General features: G+C 52.5%; 1 protein-coding gene across 1 annotated transcript in view; it reads right to left on the reverse strand.

Annotated features, from left to right (window-relative positions):
• Positions 1-19,016, reverse strand: part of Itga11 (integrin subunit alpha 11) — a 102,186-nt gene that overhangs the window by 3,340 nt on the left and 79,830 nt on the right. The window contains exons 17-28 of the mRNA XM_013346458.2: positions 18,673-18,815; positions 17,470-17,580; positions 14,292-14,377; positions 12,235-12,442; positions 10,872-10,970; positions 10,370-10,446; positions 8,094-8,183; positions 6,732-6,822; positions 5,365-5,478; positions 5,097-5,183; positions 3,635-3,745; positions 3,415-3,510 (exon numbers count right to left, since the gene is read on the reverse strand). Of these exons, the coding sequence (XP_013201912.2) occupies positions 3,415-3,510; positions 3,635-3,745; positions 5,097-5,183; positions 5,365-5,478; positions 6,732-6,822; positions 8,094-8,183; positions 10,370-10,446; positions 10,872-10,970; positions 12,235-12,442; positions 14,292-14,377; positions 17,470-17,580; positions 18,673-18,815 (1,313 nt within the window). The remainder of the gene's footprint in view (positions 1-3,414; positions 3,511-3,634; positions 3,746-5,096; positions 5,184-5,364; positions 5,479-6,731; positions 6,823-8,093; positions 8,184-10,369; positions 10,447-10,871; positions 10,971-12,234; positions 12,443-14,291; positions 14,378-17,469; positions 17,581-18,672; positions 18,816-19,016) is intronic.

Below are 19,016 nucleotides of genomic sequence, written 5' to 3' on the forward strand. Positions count from 1 at the left end.
TTCCAAAGGTCAATTCCCAACAACCAACCACATGGTGGCTCACAACCATCTGTAATGAGATCTGGTGCCCTCTTCTGGCCTGCAGGCATACGTGCAGACAGAATACTGAGAATACTGTACACATAATAAATAAATAAATAAATAAAAAAGAAAAGAAAAAGAAAAAACAGGGACCAGCAAAGAACCCAAATTTGGTTCCTAACACCCACCTTGGGCAGGTCACAGCCACTTGTAACTCTAGATCCAGGATATCATATGCTGCTTTCTAGCTTCTGCAAGCACTTTTACACATGAGTGCATACATGCATACACACACATAACACACGTGTGCACCTTTTTTTTCTTTCCTTTTTTTCCCCCAAGACAGGGTTTCTCTGTGTAGCTCAGCTTTCCTGGAACTTTCTATGTAGACCAGGTTGGCTTCAAACTTGCAGAGATCTGCCTACTTCTGCTTCTGGAGTTCTGGGATTAAGGAGGTGCACCACCATTGCCCGACACAATATATTTTTAAACACTAAAATAGATTTTTTAAAAAATAAACAGTTTATCCTGGATTGTTTCCATCTGTCATCAGACCAAAAGTTATAAAGAAATAATTACTTTTTTTTTCAAATGAAGAAGGACCTTCAAGGGTACCATTGGTGCCATGGGAACCACTATGACCTGGTGAATTTGCCCAGCTGGGTGGCATTCACTATGCTTGTGACCTTGCTCTCATGTCTGTCTTCCTCTGCACTCTGGACATATCTGGCTGCCTACCTGACTGCGGCGACTCCCTTGCCTCCAGATCTGTTTCCATCACGTCTTTGTTAGTGGTCAGTGGTAGCACTCTTCCTACCCACTTGTCATCGACAGTCCGTTTTTACACCCAGTGGGCCATCAGCAAACCTTCTCACTCCAGCTCTGAAACACCCAGAATGTGGCCACCCCTGCTGTCTCCTGGCTCTGGTCCTGTCCTCTTCTCCCGGAGTCCGCAGCAACCTCTCCGCTTCAGCTGGCAGTATAGTATGAGGGACACTTGCACTTGGGTGACAATGGCCCCTACTCAGCACCTCACAGCTTCTCACCTCATCTAGGGGAAGTCGTCCTTGTCCCATCTCGATGACCTCATCTGCTGCCCCTCACTCTGTCCCAGCCCTCTACCCATGGTCTCCTCATGCCTGTCCATGCTGCTATGGCGCTGTTTCCTCTAGTCTTGAGTGACTGACCCCCAGATATCGACACACGCTCCCATGTCCCCGTGGTGCTGGGCTACAGTCTCTGAAGGGAGGAGCTTTCCCTAGCCTCCTATGTAAACCAGTCTGGATTTCACTCTGGCGTGTAGATTTCTTTTTTTTTTTTTTTTCTGGGAAGGAAGCCGGAAAACAGGTGGCAGCACTGCCAAGGGGGGGCCTGGGCGGGACCCCCTCATCTTTGCCCTCTGACCTGTCCTCAGAGCCTGGAGTGAGGCAGAGACTTAGCCACAGCGGCTAACTGGGCGGTAGAGTGCTCGCCTCCCGTCACTGCTCATCCCCAGCCTCACACAGCCACAGCTTTCGCATCTCAGACGGGAGGGGATGGGCCTTAGATGTGGGAGGTGGGTCTGCATGCACATGCACATGGATTGACCCTTAAGTGCTTTTTTTTTTTTTTTTGTTTCATCCCTGAAGGATGCATGGGCCTTTATGCGGCTTCCCTTGTTTTGTGGACCTGGGCACTACATGACCTACTATGGGGTTTCTGGTTTTCTATGGGTGAGACACTCAGTGCAGTAGGATTTTTTCTTGGGGGAGGGGCGGGGGGAACGTGCTGGGCTAGGAAGTCCACTAGCCAGGTAGTAGTGGCACACATCTTTGATTCCAGAAGGAAGCGGCAGGCAGATTTCTGAGTTTGCGGCCAGACTGGTCTACAGATTGAGTTCCAGGACAGCCAGAGCTACACAGAGAAATTCTGTTTCAAAAACAAAAACAAAACAAAACAAAAAAAGAAAGAACAAAGAAGAAATACCTACTCATGTTGGGGAGAGGCATGGGTAATGAGGGGGCTTGGAAAATTGACATGACGTTGAAGATTGACTTCACAGGCCCATCTCTAGAAAGCTCTCCCTGGACACTCTGTCCTCCTGCCCTCAGTGCTGTGGTGTTTCCTGGACTGTTGCCATGATTGGTTATTACCGTGCTCAACTCCCTAAGCCGTATCTGAATCTGCTTGCCCAGTCTGTGAGGGAAGATGGAGGTATGGGTCCCTATCAGATGCAGAGGGATGGGTCCCCATCAGATGCAGGGGGACGGCTCCCCATCAGATGCAGGGGGACGGCTCCCCATCAGATGCAGAATGAATGAATGAACACATGGATCCAAAGGAGGCTGCTTGTGTCTGCTCCCTCAGAGAGGCAGAGTCAGGGACACAGGGCTTAGGTTGGAGCCCCAGGGTGGGTCAGACTACCAGGATGTGGCACTAACCTGACCCTGAAGGCCTCAGTTTCCACAGCTTCTCCCGTTCCTTAGGAGGGTCTCGAGCACAGCCTTCGGGCTTTGGCCCCTGCTGGCCTGTGTCTGGAAGGCTGCACCTTATTGAGACTGAGCCTGATGGTGTCTCTTTGCCAAGGCTGTTTCCCTCCTTCCTCCACCCCTGTAACCTTGCCGGTTTGTAAGCTAGCCTTTCCTGGGATGTGTAGCTGAGGGGACGCTAGGCTACAGTTTAGAACAGCATTTCTGAGGCATGGCCAGTGGGGGGCAGCAGAGGCCTATGCCCAGCTGCTCTGTTTCCAGAGACTGATTTTTCTCAACTTGTTTACAACAGTGGCTGTCTCCCAGAGTCTCACCTCTTTTTCTCTACCTTGAAATCATGGTCATCCAGGCTTACGTGGTTTTTGTCTGGTTATAAAGGAGCACTGAAGCCTCTCAATCTCCACCCCACTCCCACCACACACCCATTGCTGCTTGCACTTCTTTAGAGCAGAGGCTCCAGGCTAGGTGGGATACGAGAGGCTCCACCATGCCCTAGACAGCCTCACTGTGGCGCAGCCCATGAGAGAGCCACCCTTAGGTACATGTGTGTGGGCGTCTGGTCTCAGTGTTCTCTCTTATCTTCCCCATGGCACAAAGCACAGAGCCTGGTGCGCCAAGGCAATGTGTCTGCGCTCTGCCAGTCTGGCGTGTTGGCGCGCGTGTACGTGTGTGTGTGTGTGCTTTTTGAGGCAGTCTCTCACTGGCCTGGAGCTAAGCTGACCGGTGACCAAGCTCAAGGACCTGTCTCAATCTCTAGAATGCTGGGATTACACACAGCCGCCCCTGGCTTCTTTCTGCAGGTTTTGGATGTGAAACTTAGGTCCTCAGGCTTGTATAGCAAGTACTTTACTGGCTGAGCCATCTTCCCAGCCCCTACCTTGGGTCCTCCCTCTCCTCTCAGAGTGAAGGACTCCCCGGGGCTCACCTGGCGGCTGGGGTCCTCCTCTCGGAAGATGAAGGGGCTGTGGAACTGCCGCTGCAAGGCCGCATTGACTGTGATCTTCAGAGATCTGTACTTGAGCTGCACAAACAGGGCGTCCTCAGAGATGGCTCTGGGAGCCTTTGTTCCTGTCCCTCTCAGCTGGGAGATCCCCCACAACCTCTTCTTCCTTTCCTTCCGGCCCTGCTGAAGGGGTCTAACTTACTGCTTTCAGAGACCTCAGCCACAGGTTCCCTATCAGGTAGAATCTGATTTCCTGGTTGGGGGTCAGCTTCACATTGCAGGTGATGGAGACCACGTCGGAGTTGCTGTGGTTCTGGAAGAGAGTTGTTGGGGGTGAGCAGGGCGCTGTGGGGACAGGGCCCGTGGGTCTGGAATGTGAGCTGGAGCATGGATCATCAGACAGACCCAACGTTGGACCAACTGGGAGAGGGAAGCAGATGGCAGAGACGAGGATAGAGTTGCGTGTGGGAACAGAAGGGACAACTGGGGACAAACCAAGGCCTTGTATTTGAAGTTCCTTTTGAAGTTGTGCATAATGACCAGTGTCCCAGGAACAGAACCTCTGCTCAACATTAAGGAGTTGGCATTATCACCATATAAACAGCTTAAAAGAGAAATGAAACTGTAGCAGATAACCGCAATAGATGGAGAAAAGTATTGCAGGGAACTGAACTTCCTGATGCAAACCTCCAGAGAGTGTCTTAATCATCAATCAATCAACCTGTCCATATGTACACACATGCACACACCCGGAGCTTGTGTCATACACAGGATCAAGATTCTCACCACCCTGAGATCACTCCCGTTTCCACTGCTCTTGTGGTCGGAGCCAGAGTGATACGACAAGAAAAGTCATTTGTAAGGATCACATGGAAAAAGTAACGGATGGAGAATGCAAAGATCTTCATCTTGGAGCAATTGAACTTTGTTAGGGTAAAGCTATTTCTGAGGTGATGCTGGGCCCTCCCAACTCTGCCCACGGTTAGATCATGGAGAAGTGCAGCAGGCTTCCAAAGGTTGCTCGGTGGGCAAAGGTGTGCAGTCAGGATACCACCAAATCCTGAGTCTGAACCCTGGGACCCATATGGTGGAAAGGGAGAAGTGACTCCTGCAAGTTGTCCTCTGACCTCCACATGGGTGCCATAGCACACATATCCTCCCTCCCTCCCTCCCTCCCTCCCTCTCTCTCTCCTCTCTCTGTCTCTGTCTCTGTCTCTGTCTCTCTCTCTCTCTCTCTCACACACACACACACACACACACACACACACGAGGTCTGTATTCTGTCAATTATATTTTAAATAAATGCTGATTGGCCAGTGGCCAGGCAGGAAGTATAGGCGGGATGACCAGGTAGGAAGTAAAGGCGGGGCAAGGAGAACATGAGAATTCTGGGAAGCGGAAAGAGTCACTCTGCAGTCATCACCCAGACACAGAGCAAGCAAGGTGTGATTGCCTCACTGGAAAAGGTACCAAGCCACGTGGCTAACACAGACAAAAATTATGGGCTAATATAAGTTATAGGAGTTAATAAGAAGCCTGATCTGCTAGGCCAGTCTGTTTATGATTAATGTAGACCTCTGTGTGTTTATTTGGGACTAAACGGCTGTGGGACCTGGTGGGACAGAAACCCCTGTCAATTCTTGGCTCCCCGTGTGAAGACTCACCCTCTGTGGGGCACGGCTCAAGTCTTCCTCAGTTGGGGCACTCTGGTACTCTGTGCTGTTCCCCCAGATGTTACAGGATGTGTTGACCTGCGTGGAGGGCACACACACACATACACAATTCTGAACCTCACCCAGGCTCCCCTTTTTCTTCCTCCACCTGGAGAGGCTAAGTGCCCTGGGAGCACCCAGATGGTGGGGGAGTTGCTTAGGAGTGTGTCCCGTTTCCTCTTCTCTCTCTCCCAAGTTGGCCCCTAAGGAACACAGCTACCTGGTCGGTGAAGAAGTCCCTCAGCATCAGCAGGCGGTTCCCACCCCTGGTGGCGATGGGCACAGTGATCTTCATCATCACCCCGTGGATAGGGAAAAAGCCCAGATTCTGCACCTGCAGCCAGAGGAGAGTCAGCACATGCGCAGTTGAGGGATGGGGGACAGAGATCCTATGGGGACCAGTCAGCCCTAAAGACAGGCCTCAGCAGGCCCTGGCTATTAGCACTATGGAAGCAAGATGGTACTGACAGGATGGGTTCTGGGACCCTGGAGTATGCTCAGTGGGCTGAGCCTGGAGATCACCGACCTCTCCTACCACAGAGTCCTCTAGAGCAGGGGGACTCCATGGAGACAAGAGTGGAGATAATGGGGTCACTCAATCAGGAGAGGATATCAAACTGAGTGTGTGTTGTCTCCCTGGCGGGAACACATTCAAGAGACTTCAAGCTGGGCTTTAGGGACTGAGAGGCTGATAGATGGCTCCGGGCTTCCCCTGGATTGGCTGTGTGACCTTGAGCAACACAAGCCACGTGGGTATTGGGGTGCAGCCCAGTGTTCAGCCCACTCCAGCCCTCGCACAACTTCAGAGGAGCTGACCCTCATGTGCAGGGTAAGGGAACCCTGGGTCCTCTGTGGCAGAGGCTGCTCGGCTGCTCCCTGTTGTTCTCCTTCCTCACTTAGTGACAAAATCAAAAGCCACCCTTCCTGCTTCCCTCATAGCTAAACACCGTGTTATGGACATAAGCGGTAACTGCAGATATGGTATGCAGCTGATTCTTCTGTTTTGGTTTTTAGAGACACGGTTTCTCTGTGTAACCTTGGCTGTTCTGGAACTCACTCTGTAGAAGGCTGGCCTCGAACTCACAGAAATCCCCCTGCCTCTGTCTCCTGAGTGCTGGGATTAAAGTCCACTGCCCAGCTTAAGGACGCTTTTTAACAGGAAGGGACATGCTTCTCTCCTCTCCCCTGCCGCCTGGGCCTGAACTGTGACGACAGGTGAAGCCGATCATCTATCTCATGTCTAGGATGTTCTTAAATTCCTCAATGACTGTAAAGCCATCAACTCTAAGCAGCAAGTTTTTTTTTTTTTCCTTTTCTGGAGGAAAGTAAACCTTAGTGTGTTTAAACTGCTGTTCTGTATGTTTAAAATCTTTTCCGAACACCCTAATAACTCCCCCAGGCCAGCCTGGATGTCTTTCAGATGAGGGTGAAGCCCAGAGAGGGGAAGTAACTGTTTCTACAAGCTGTACATTGAGCCAGAGGCAGAGCTGAGGACGAGCCCCAGGACCTGCAAGGATTCTTCCCCTCCAACTGGGCTGTGGGGTTTTCAGTTCAGCCCCTTCACTCCAAGGTGCCCTTCAGCCTTACCTTGAAAACACAGTTGAAGGGAGGCCCAATGCCATCATATTTCTCCAGAGAGCTATTGGCCTTGACCTCATAGTGGCTCAGGCTGCTGCTCCTGCATAGACAAAGGGAAAACCGTGTGTGGGCAGAGTCAGATAAACAGGTAGCAGGAGAGAGGCAGGCATGTGCCCATTTCCTGGGACACCCCCTCCCGTGTCTTATGTGGCCGCTAGGGGGCACTGTGTTGAGACGGGGTCATAGGCTTGGTAGAAATTCATGCTCAGGGCAGAACAGCTGACTGTCTGCCATGTGGGGGGCATGAGTCTGAGAGTCCCAGGTTGGGTATCCTGGCGTAGCCTCAGTGTCCATGGCAGGGCTTCTTTGCAACCTTGCCTCTTGGGTGCCCTCAAACCCCTGTTTCTGTTATGTCCTCTTTTCTCCGTTGTTAGTGGCTGGGGACTTTCTAGTGGGCAAGGGCTGCTTCCTTAGCAGACTCTGCCTCGTACCCTCTGAGAGGGGAGGAAGGTCAGGCATAGTGTGGCCTGGGGTCTGAGTTCCTCCTCAGTGACAGTGATGTTGGGAATTGTTGGTACAGTGGTAATAAGAACAGATTGACCACCTTCCTCTGTCCTTCCTCTCTCCCTCTCTTTCTTTTCTTGTTGGAGACAGAGTCTCATGTAGCACAGGCTGGCTCACTATGGGATCCTCTTGCCTCTACCTCTGGTCTGCTGGGATTATGGTATGTCTGATTTATATGGTGCTGTAGGTGGAATGGGGGATTATGGGCATATCTGACTTATATGGTACCATAGTTGGAAAGGGGACTTACACACACTTGGCTAGCCCTCTACTAGCTAAACTACAAGCCCAGACTGACTCTGTGTCTCTTGTTTCCACTGCTGTACTGTATACTCCAGGCTAGCTAGCCCTCAGCTTTCTGGATGACTCTCTTGTCTCTGCCTCTAGGAACTGAGGTCAGGTTGAGCCAGGGTTGCTAGGCTTATGCAGTACCTTTACCCAATGAGCCATCTCACTGGCCCCACACAGACTGACTTTAAAAGAAGATTTCTTTTGTTTGGAGTTATGTGTACCTAGATGTCTGTGTGTAGGTCTGTGAATGCAGTGCCTACAGAATTCAGAAGAGGTGTCAGATACTCTGGGACTAGAGTGACCAATGTGGTTGGGAGCCATGTGATGTGGGTGCTGGGAACCGAACCCAGGTCCTCTGGAAGCCATCCCTCTGGCCTGCCACACTGACTTGGAAGAGTTCTATTTTTCACTTCTCCTCCAGCCTTGTGCGCTGGGGGACCTCCTCCTGCCCACCTCCATACTTGTCCCTGCTAGCTCATCTCCCCCTTCCCTCTTCCGCTTGGATATCCAACTCACCTAGTAAAGAGGACATCTGCTTCGTATTTGAGGTGGAAGCGAAGGAGGGCCATGTTGTCATCGGTGGTGCTCTCCTGCTCGTGACTGTCACTGCAAGGGGAGGGGGTGGGATCAGAGAGGACACTGGTACAAGAATTGTAGAAGGTGGAAGGGAAGATGTGCTGGCTTTTCAGGCTGCTGGGTATGATCAGGCCATCAAGGAAAGCTGAGGTGTTTCCTAGAGGGTGGGCCGGGGGCAGGACTGGATGCCAGCCCTCTCTGTGGCCAGGCAGTCAGGGAGGACCTTGGGTAGCTCATGGCCACTCCCTGCCTGTGCTATCTTCTTGATGAACTTCCCCAGCCGCTGGGCTGAAGATGAGGAGGGACTTGGGACTGGGAGAAGGATGAGCCTTGGGAAGAATAGTGGGGTTTACTGTGGAGGAGCTCACTGCTTCCTGATCCCACAGGGTGCAGCTCCCTAAGATAATGGGTGACTATGCCAGGAGAAGCCAAAGGAACCCTTGGAGGGGGCATGGTCCAAGGTACTTTCACCTAACAGTCAGTACTCAAACACCAGGGCAGGTACCCACAAAGGTTAAACCCCAAGATTTCAGCTTGTACATAAGCTAAGTTCTACTCTTCAGGCTAGGGGGTGGGGCTAGGAAAGGGGTCCTCAGAGTACACTGCTGTCTATGTCCCTTCTTGTCCATTCCTGGTTTTCAAACGCCCATGCATGTTGCTGTGCCAGTGTGCTCACTCTGTGCAAGAAGAGGACCTTTTGGCCCAGGGAGGAGCCGGGAGGCCCCAACATACGAAGAAGACACTTTGCAAACTCAGTCCTGAGTCCACTGAGGGTTCTGTGGACATGTGGGGGTTTGTTTACGCATAGCTGGTGGCCAGCACAGACTGGTGATGGGTGTCCCCAGCCTGCCTGTGACTGGGTAAAGCCACTGATGTTTGATTTGCTGGAGGCTTTCTTCTTAGCTAAGGATTTTGGCTGGGGACAGAAGCCAGCCTGTCCTGACTTCTTTCCTCCCTCCGTCTCACACAGAGGAAACCGTTTCTCACTGGCCTAGGGAGGTTCACTGGTCAGCCTGGAGCAAGCTACCTTCAGGAAGCCAGAGGGACAGACAGACAGACAAACCCACACATTTCAAAATGGAGAAATGCCCAAGGAGGGAATGATGGTTTGTACTGAAAGTCAACCAGCCAGGGTGGAGAGTTACCCTGCTCCTGGCTGTGAGGGGTTGTCTAGACTGGCTTAACTGAGGTAGAAAGAGCCGCCCTGCATGTGGGCAGCACCATCCCCTGGGCTGGACTTTCAGATCGAATCAAAAGGAGAATTCGATCTGAGCACAGCATTCACCTCTGCTCCCCCGGATGCAGAAGCTGTACCAGCTGCCATGCCTTCCCCACCATGATGGATTGTGTCCTCAAATTATGAACCCAAACAAATCCCTCTTTCCTTCAGTTCCTTGTGCCAAGCATTTTGTTACAGCAATGAGAAAAGTAACTAAAACTGAGAGAGGTAACCAGGACTGCAGGGGCACCAGATGAGCTGTGGATCCAAGTGTCCAGCTCCCACTTGTCCTGTTTACATGTGATATTGTTGGAAGTCCCCACAACCTCACTGATTGTGAAGGGCTGCTGTGTGAACTGACTGATGGACCTGAAGGGGTTCTAATGGCCATTGTGACTTGTAGCTGAGCGGTGCGGGAGAATTTTCTGTATTCTGCCAATCATGTTTTAAATAAACGCTGATTGGCCAGGCAGGAAGTATAGGTGGGTCAACCAGACAGGAAGTAGAGGTGGGGCAAGGAGAACAGGATAATTCTGGGAAGGAGGAAGCCCATTCCTCCCAGTAATGCCCAGATCACCAAAGAAGCAGGATGTGACCTGTCCTGCTGAAAAGGGCACTGAGCCATGTGGCTAACATAGATAAGAAAAATGGGTTGTTATAAGTTGTAAGAGTTAGCAAGAAGTCTGAGCTAATGGGCCAATCAGTTTATCATTAATATAGACCTCTGTGTGATTTTCTTTGGGGCTTACTGGCTGTGGGAACTGGGCAGGTCAGAAACCCCCAACAAGCCAGGCCCTCATGTTACAGCTGAGCTGTAGGATAGTAGGCGTGCAGCCCCCCAACCCTCCTCCCTGCACCTGCTCAGCTTGGGTCAGGGAACAGGTTTGACAGTGGGGTACTGAGGGCATAGGAGAGCAGAGGGTGAGGGCAGAGCTGTTGGGGGTCAGGGAGGGGTGAGGACAGAGCTGTTGGGGGGTCAGGGAGGGGTGGGCCTGACCTGCCAGCACCCAGCTGGATCTGAAGATGGTGCAGGAACACAGACTTGCTGAACTCGAAGTCCAGACGGAAAGCCACCTGTGGAGAAGCAGGCCTGAGTAGGGGGCCCTGGAGGTGTGCTGGCTCATACCTACCTCTGACTACCCTCAGAACCCCATGGAGAATGGCTGGAGGAGGAGTGGGGCTGTGGAATAGTGAGCTGGGGCCACTATGGGTGCAAAGACAGCAGCTCCCCATTGGGGAGCTCCCCCCTTTTTTGAGTCATGTAGCCCATGCTGGCCTCACACTTGCTGTGTGACACATGAACTTTAACCCCTAGCCTCTGTCTCCACCTCATGAGTGCTGGGGTGACAGGCGTGCCCCAGGGCTTCATGCATGCTAGGCAAGCCCTCTACCAACTGAGCTACAGCTCCAGCAGGAAACTATATTTAGAATCCCCAGAAGCAAATAGGTCTCTGTTTGCTCCCCGCTCTCTAGGTCCCTGTTGGACCCCCAGACTCTACCTTGGCCTTGGCCCTGAAGAAGGGGTAGCTGACATTGCAGACTTTCTTGTGCAGCCGCCTCTCCTCGTTGACACACTCAATGCTGTTGTCTGAGTCATCCTGGGATGGGAAAGGCAGTGGTCAGGCCCCAGTCCTGAGTCTGGAGCTCATGCTTGCTACAGCAGCCCCTCAACCCACCCCGGAGATCACCCTGCCACTGGCCATGGGAATTGGACACCCGGAATGTAGTTCTGGCTACCTGAACTACAGAGGGCCCCTGAGACTGAGGCCAGGTATAGTTGGGTCAGACTAAAGGCACGAGGTGACACTGGGGTGGGTCTTAATGTCCAGGTTGGTAGCCAGGCATTCAGGTGTATGCTGATTCTCCCCTTGTGTCTGGGAACTGGCTAGCTGTAGGTGGGACTCTGAAGTCTAGACCTCACTCAGGCTGTGGACAGTGACTAGCCTGGTACTGACCTTGGTCCACTTAAAGGTCGAAAGCCACTCCCCAGGCTCTGACCTCCCTGCCTCCTCAGGCGCTGAGGCCCTCTGAAGGGTCATGTAGATCGATCTATCTTTCTTCCTTCCTTTCTTTCTTTCTTTCTTTCTTTCTTTCTTTCTTTCTTTCTTTCTTTCTTTCTTCCTTCCTTCCTTCCTTCCTTCCTTCCTTCCTTCCTTCCTTCCCTCCCTCCTTTCTTTCCCTTCCTTCCTTCCTCTCTCCCTCCCTCCCTCCCTCCTTCCCTCTTTCCCTCCCTCCCTTTCCTAGTGGAAGAGAGACCCTGGAGCTACACAATCATATTGCCTGGTCTCCAGTGACTTTGTGTGGACAGCACTGTTCCATATCTGGAGTCCTGGACTGGATAAAAATGGAGAAAGCAAGCTGAAGCCTAGCACTCATTTTCCCTGCTTCCTTGTGCACACAAGAAGATCAGATGCCCTGCCCTCCTACGTGATGGATTGTATCCCCCGACCATGCTACTCTTCCTCCCAAGGTTTCTGTGTAGAACACATATTTAGTGTCAACATGAAGCAGGGGATTGTGAGAGAGGCACACAATCAGAGGTAATCCCAGGCAGGCCCACCGAGTAAGCAGAGGACCCAGGTGTCAACAAACAGGGCATACTGGGAGGCAGTGGTGATGGGGGGGGGCACATCAGGGTACCGGGGTAAGAGAAAAATCAGGTGGGGCCTTGAATGTGATAATAAGGTATTTGAGATCCCGCAGTCTCCCTGGTAACCATGGTCCCCAGTTCTGGCTGCATGCTGAGGGAGCTCTCAGAGCTACCTACTTATAGACCCCCCACTGAGGACCCCCAGAGGAGAGACAGGACACAGCTCTGTCAGCACCACCGTTACTCCTGGGCGAGCAGCCTCGCGGTCCTACCTTCTGGATCAGGCTGGCGAACTGCAGGTTTTCTGACTGGGAGATGTTGAGGACGGTGCTGTAGGCATTCTCTCCTCTGTTCTCCAGCGTGGCCTCCACGGCCACCCGGCGACGCGTGCTCTCTATGATGAAGACAGTGGTGTCGAAGGACAGCGTGTAGGTGGAGCAGTCCTGTGCAGTCTTCCTCAGTACCCGTTGGCAGTACTCCCTGTGGGAAGAAGCTGCGGCTATCAGGCAGGCGATCTCAGGGATGAGGGCTGGAGCGGAGTCTCAGGACTGACAGAGATACGGGAATGGGGGCACCTGGCCAGCCTCTGCCTGTGGGAACAGCGCTGAGAGGAGGAGGTGGATGGTGGACCTGCCAAGAGCTCATGCTTCCAGCCGGCCACCTGCCCCAAAGCCCCCTCTTCTCCGGTCACAGGCCGAACCTGCCTCTGAACTCAGCTCTCTCATTTGACCTCCTAGTCACATATGACCTTTCTGCTTCCCTTTTGGCTTTGGCTACCAGGAAGCTCAGCACTAAATCTTGATTACTTTATCTAGACAGGTAGAATATTCCTTTATCCTTTTATCCTGTCCAGATGTGCTATTTCTGCTGGCTGTCTGTATCCTGGCATTTACATTTTATCTCAGTGCATAAAAGTTAAACAAAAATTATTCCTGGGCGGTGGTGGTGCACACCTTTAATCCCAGCACTCGGGAGGCAGAGGCAGGCGGATCTCTGGGAGTTCGAGACCAGCCTGGTCTACAAGAGCTAGTTCCAGGACAGGCTCCAAAGCCACAGAGAAACCCTGTCTCGAAAAACCAAAAAAACAAACAAAAAAAAAACCAAAAAAAATTATTGTAAGGTTTGTTCTGTCAGTTAAAAATGATCTCATGGGCTGGATGGTGGTGGCCCATACCTCATATCCCAGCACTTGGGAGGCAGAGACAGGTGGATCTCTGTGAGTTCAAGGCCAGACTGGTCTACAGAGCAAGTTTTAGGACAGCCTTGGCTGCACTGAAAGGCATTCATGAACATTGCACCATGGTTTACTTTGTGTGCTAGTCTGTTTCCTCCAGGGGATTGTGGGTACTGTGTTTGGCCATGTCATGTGGAGGGCAAAGGACAATTTGTGAGCGTCGGGTTTCTCCTTTTACCATGTAGGGCCAGGGATCAGACTCAAGCTATCAGAAAAAGCAGATTTACCCAGTGAGCTACCTCACCAGTACCCCTTAGACTCTTAGAGAGACTGACAAGCCCTGGTGGTCGGCTAGGGGACCCTAGCATTACCCAGGGTCTGGGCTTAGAGGACAAGGCCCAGAACTCTGGTTCATCTGTCGTCACCTTCTTTATCTTTTTGTTGTTGCTCTTTGCTTGTTTGTTTGTAAATTTACTTATTTCATGTGCATGTGTATTTCTCCTGCACATCTATCTGCATACCATACACATGCCTAATGCCCATAGATACCAGAAGATGGCATCATAACCCTTGGAACTGGAGTCACAGATGTTTGAACTGAGTCCTCTGAAAGAACAGCCAGTTAGTTCTCTTAACCACTGAGCCATCTGTTCAGCCCTGTTTGTTTTTTTTTGTGACAAGGTCTCTTCTCATTCTGGCTGGCTTGGAACTCACAGATACCTGCCTGTCTCTGCCTCTCAAGTGCTGGAATTAAGGTGTGTGCTACCACACCTGAGCTCCCCTCCCCATTCTTTGAGGGGTCTCCTGTAGCCCAGACTGACCTGAACTCACTAAGTAGCCAAGAGTGCCTTGGATTTCTGACCACTTCCCTGAGTGCTGTCACCATGCATGGGCCACCACATGGACTTTATGCTGTGCTTGGGCTCGAACCTAGGGCTTTGTGCATGCTAGGAAAGCACTATTCACTGAGCTACATCCCTAGCTCCCTGGTTCCAGGTCCTATCTGTTTAGCAGCTTGGGCACAAATGGAGGTATTCTATCCTCAAAGAAGCTGGAGAGGTTAGAGCAGGTTAAAGCAGCTGCAGGGGACAATCCAGCCCTGAGGAGCTCCAGGCCACCATCAGAGAGGGGTCAAAGAAGCAAGGAGCCACTCACGTGGCAGTGGGCAGATCACTCCGAGCATCCAGGACAAGGTCAGGGACACAGTGTTCGTCCTCATTACAGCCATTCCAAAAGGGCACCTGCAGAGAGAACCAGTGTGACTGACCGGAGGGGGGACCATGGCCTCCAACCCTGGAATCTAGAGCCCCCAGCCTTTGTCTCTACAGACCAGATGGGGCTCGGCCTGCCTCACAATCCCCCAACACATCCCGCTGCCGATTCCTCCACCCCTGCACTAAGAGAAAGCGCTTAGCCAGGCAGGCAGCACAGGCTCCCTCACCCAGCAGCACAGTTCCAGGCAACAGGAACCGCCCATCTGTTGTGTATAAGATGCTTAATCCTGGAGATGGAGGCTGAGAACGACGCAGCATCTGCTCTGGGATGGCGGGGATGACTGACATGTGAACAGCTACAGTGTGAAATGTGCAGAAAAGCAGAGGCACGAGGACCAGAAGAGGCAGAGGGAGCACTGGCTTTTGGGCCTGTAGGCGTTCAGGGACATTTCCAAGGTGGGGACAGTGGGTCAGAGCTCTGAAGCACAGCCACGTGAGCTGGATGCACCAGCGGAGTGGAAAGCCTGAGAACAAGCTAGACGTGAGTGCAGGAAATGACTCCATAGTTCAACGCTGTGTAGAGCAAGACCAGGCAGAGGAGAGGAAGAAACAAACAGCCATCATAAATAAATGTAGAAATAAATATAGCCTTCCTATAAGGCCTTGGGCCATCCCTTCTATATGACAGAGTCAGCAAGCACTCTGGCGTGGGAGGGCCCTGCTGGACAAGCATGCTGAGGGAGGTGGGAGAATGGGCTGGGAGGGGCCAGGCTAGAGGCAGAGAGCCTGGGGAAGTAGCTGTAACACTCAGGAGGGATGGAGATAGCATAGGCTTGCCTAAGGTCTCAGAGCTGGGGTCACTAGGACCTAGAAGCTCTTGTGGCTGAGGTCCCAGAGTGTTACCCTATTCTTTTTCACCTTTTGCGAGGCAGACAGCATCATCTCTTCAGAACCCTAAGATATATCCAGGAGATTGGCTTGGGGGGTACCCTGTGGCTCATCCACAGCGCAGTTCAGTAGAGGCTGGGTGCTGAAGCCTGGCTCAGCGACAGTCACGGCCATGGATGCAGTCTTGACTGGGGGTGGGGTAGAGGTGGGGGACAGGAGACCTGGTCTCATTAGCTCCTTTCAAAAGGTGTGGAATATTCCTTTACACGGTGTGAATGGATGTTACTGTGATTGGTTTAATAAAGAAGCTGACTGACCTATAGCTAGACAGGGCGAAGTGTAGGCAGAAGATCCAGACTAAGAGAATGCTAGGAAGAAGGAGGAGTCTTTTGAGTCGTGAGCCTGACTCAGAAGACGCAACATGGGAAGTTCATAGATGTTGTAAACGAGCCTTGGGGCAGCACCTAGATTAATAGGAGTGAGCTAATTCAAGTTGTGAGAGCTGACTCAGGCAAGCCTGAGCTTTCGGCTGAGCATTTATAATTAGTATTAAATCTCTGTGTGGTTATTTGGGGAGTGGCTAGCAGGACAGAAAAGCCTGCCTACAGACTGGCCCCCCGGTTTGGACACATTGTTAGAGGTACCCAGTCTACAAAGATACTGCACATACTTCACTAAACCTGGGCTGGGGTCCTGGTGGCTCAAGTCTTCAGCCAGCCATTCAAGAAGCTCACAGAAGACAGCCAGTCCTTGAACTCAGTGTCACAAACTGGCTTAACCCAGGCTCTCCTGTAGTCTAGGCTGGCATTGAATTTGCTGCATAGCTGACAATGACCTTGAACTCCTGATCGTTCACCTCCTGAATGCTGGGATTGCAGGCATGTGCTACTACAGCTGGTTTATGCCATGCTGGAGAGGGAGCCCAGGGTACTGAGCATGCTAACCAAGCCCTCTATCAGCTAAGCCACATCCCCAGCCCCTCAGCGCCCCATAAACTGGTGGCGCACACATGTAACCCCAGAGCTCAGGGGGTGCAGACACAACAGGCGACTCTGGCTCCGTCTCTCATCTTCCCCCCACTTTCTCCCACTCCCTCACTCGGGAGACATAGTCAGCTTTCTTGGCTTGAAAGCAGGTTCTCTCCTGCTCTGAGCTCCGAGTCCAGACTCCTTCAAAGCCAAGCCCCAAGCTGCCTCCTGCAGGAAGTTCCCTGTCCACTATCTGGAGTGGCTCATGTCCTGCATCTCTACCTGGGATCAGGATCCTGGGGGCATCAGGGTCCTGTCATGGGTGACTGCACGGGGGCGGGGGATGATCTGCCTTGCGGGCTTCATGAGTGAGCAGTGTGCGCTCATTCATTCCTTCGCTGTACGTACAGGCTTTGTAATGATGGTGTTAGGAAAGCTGGTGGCTAGAAGCAGCTAGCTGTCTTCCCCTGCCAGTCCAGTGACTCACATGGGAGAAAGGGACAAGGGAGAGCAGACGGGCTGGGTGGGAGGCTGGGAGGGGCTGAGGGAAGATGCCTGCTGTGGGGGAGGGCTGGAAGGGGATACTGTGGAGGATGGGGGAGGCTGTGGGAATGTGGACAGTGAGACACTGTGATCCCTACCCAACAGTCCCATCACAGTGCTGGAGAAATCTGAGCAAGCACTTGGGTGACTTTGAGGCTGCAGGCTAGACTTTGCTTGAGTGCCTGAACCTCGAAGCTCCAGGTTTCTCAGTGCTGTGACCTGATTAAGCCTTTGCCTGTTGCTTAGGGTCCAATATCGCCTCTGTAAATCCTGCCTGCTCTCCCAGCCCACTTAGACAGAAATGGGGAGAACTTCTTGAGTGGGACTTTCCAGGGAGCAAGCACCCCAAACTATTAACAGAGGATCCAGGTGCCCTTAGTCTATAAGATGCTGAGAGGCAGGGTCTCTGCCACTGGCAGGGAGAAAGCTTTCCTTTGGGATCCTTAGTAGCAGGTAGGGAGAGTCCATCACTGAGTTAGTCAATCAACAAACACAAGAGCAAAGTCAGGGTGACAGAGTCCTCTTCTGCAAATGCAGGAGTGAGAGCCAGAGGTCATGGATCTCCTCTGGGCCTCTGCACTTCCCCAGGGACAACTCAGTGTTCCCTGCACATGGGACACAGAGGAGGCTTGTCCTGCTGGTGCTAGCTGTGGGTCTCTGAGGACGGGAGGCTAGAGGGTGAGGGGAAGGGTGGGTGTGTGGCAGAGGGGCAGGACGTACCGACACTCTGAGTGTAGTGGGCCAGCCATTGTCTAGCATGGGGCCAAAGTCAGGGTCCTCGAGGGAGTACTCCACGGAGAACGTCACTGGCTTCACGTAGTCGGCAGTGTCCTGTGGGGAGAGGAGGGCAGAGTTCAGCGAGGAGAGGGTACCATTTCCTGGGCCACAACTCTAGACACAGAGCTCCCACACTTCTAGACTAAGAGGACAGTGGCCTGTGGCCCTCAGGAGAAGTCGCCAGGTGGACAATGGTTTCTGTCAAGGTCTACAGGTGAGAAGTGAGTGCCAGGTAGAAAAGTGATGCCAGTTTGGTGTCCCGAAGTCTTTACTACACTCCTGCTCTTCCTTCAAAGCCTCGGCTCTCATGGCTCAGTACCTTGGTCCTTCAGGAAGCCTGGCAGGCCCCTCCCTCCTACTCCAGATCTCCCACAGCATCGAAGCTGCTTCACTGTTCTGTCCTCCTCGTTTTGTTTTTGCTTTGCTATATAGCCCAGGCTGGCCCCTGATACAGTCTTCCTGCCCCGTCTCCTGAGTACTGGGATTACAGGCATGTTGTACTATGCTCAGCTAAAAGATCTACCTTTGTGCCTGACTCTCTTCCCTGATAAGAAATAGTCTAGAAACCTCTGAGTGTGGCCCAAGCACTGTGATACGGCCTTGTGATGTTGAATGGATGAGGGAAGGGACGCGGGGGAACATGTGAACAAGGAGGTTCAGTTTGTCCTGACGAGGGGTGAGAGGTGACTGGGGTGCTCCAAGCTGCCTGAAAGCCCATGCCCTAGAGCTGTGCTCATCACACTTGGTGTTTTTGTATGGAAGCAAACCTCTTTCTCACTCAGTGATGAGCACCAGGCCACCACCTCTCTTGGGATGCCACTGGTCAGCATGCCCATGCCTCTGCCTGCCTTACCCGATCTTCATCTCCAGCCCACCCTGCTGTTCTGACTTTCTAGCCTCGGGTGGTGGCCACTTGTTCCCTCATCTTCTCATTCCTTCTAGGCGTGAACATCTGGGAAGGCGGGTATGGTAGGTGGTATAGCCATGAGCACTCTTATCTGGGGCCTGAGGAAGGGTACCAGCCAAGGTTGGCTACCCACCGAGGGCTCGGAACTGGCCTGGCACCGTGGGACTTCCTACAGAAGTTCCTCTACTCTGTACCCTTCTTGTAGGGCTGAGGGCCTGCTTGTGGGTTGCTGGGCTCACCAGGACATGGAAGTTGATCTTTTGGCAGTGTTCCTGGCCTGAGGAGAGTACGACAGCCCTGTTGGTGAACTGGTCTGCACCCTCGTCCAGATGTGCCCGTGGCATGTACCGCCTCTCGTCCATGGTGGCATTGTACCTGATGCCTGGAAGACAGAAGGACAAGACCAAGCTGGCGCTTCATCCCCATCCTAGACTGTTCACCTGCTTAGCCTCTGGCTCGGCCCTCACGGGCAGCTGGAAGCTTCCATATTGGGAGCAAAGGATATGGTGAGCAGGAAGGAGCTGAAGAGGAGGAGGAGGAAAAACAAGAGAACAGCAGGAGGGAAAGAAGGAGGGAGGGAGGG

Source organism: Microtus ochrogaster, chromosome 5, assembly GCF_000317375.1.
Source record: "Microtus ochrogaster isolate Prairie Vole_2 chromosome 5, MicOch1.0, whole genome shotgun sequence".
In the NCBI taxonomy this organism is placed as follows: domain Eukaryota; kingdom Metazoa; phylum Chordata; class Mammalia; order Rodentia; family Cricetidae; genus Microtus; species Microtus ochrogaster.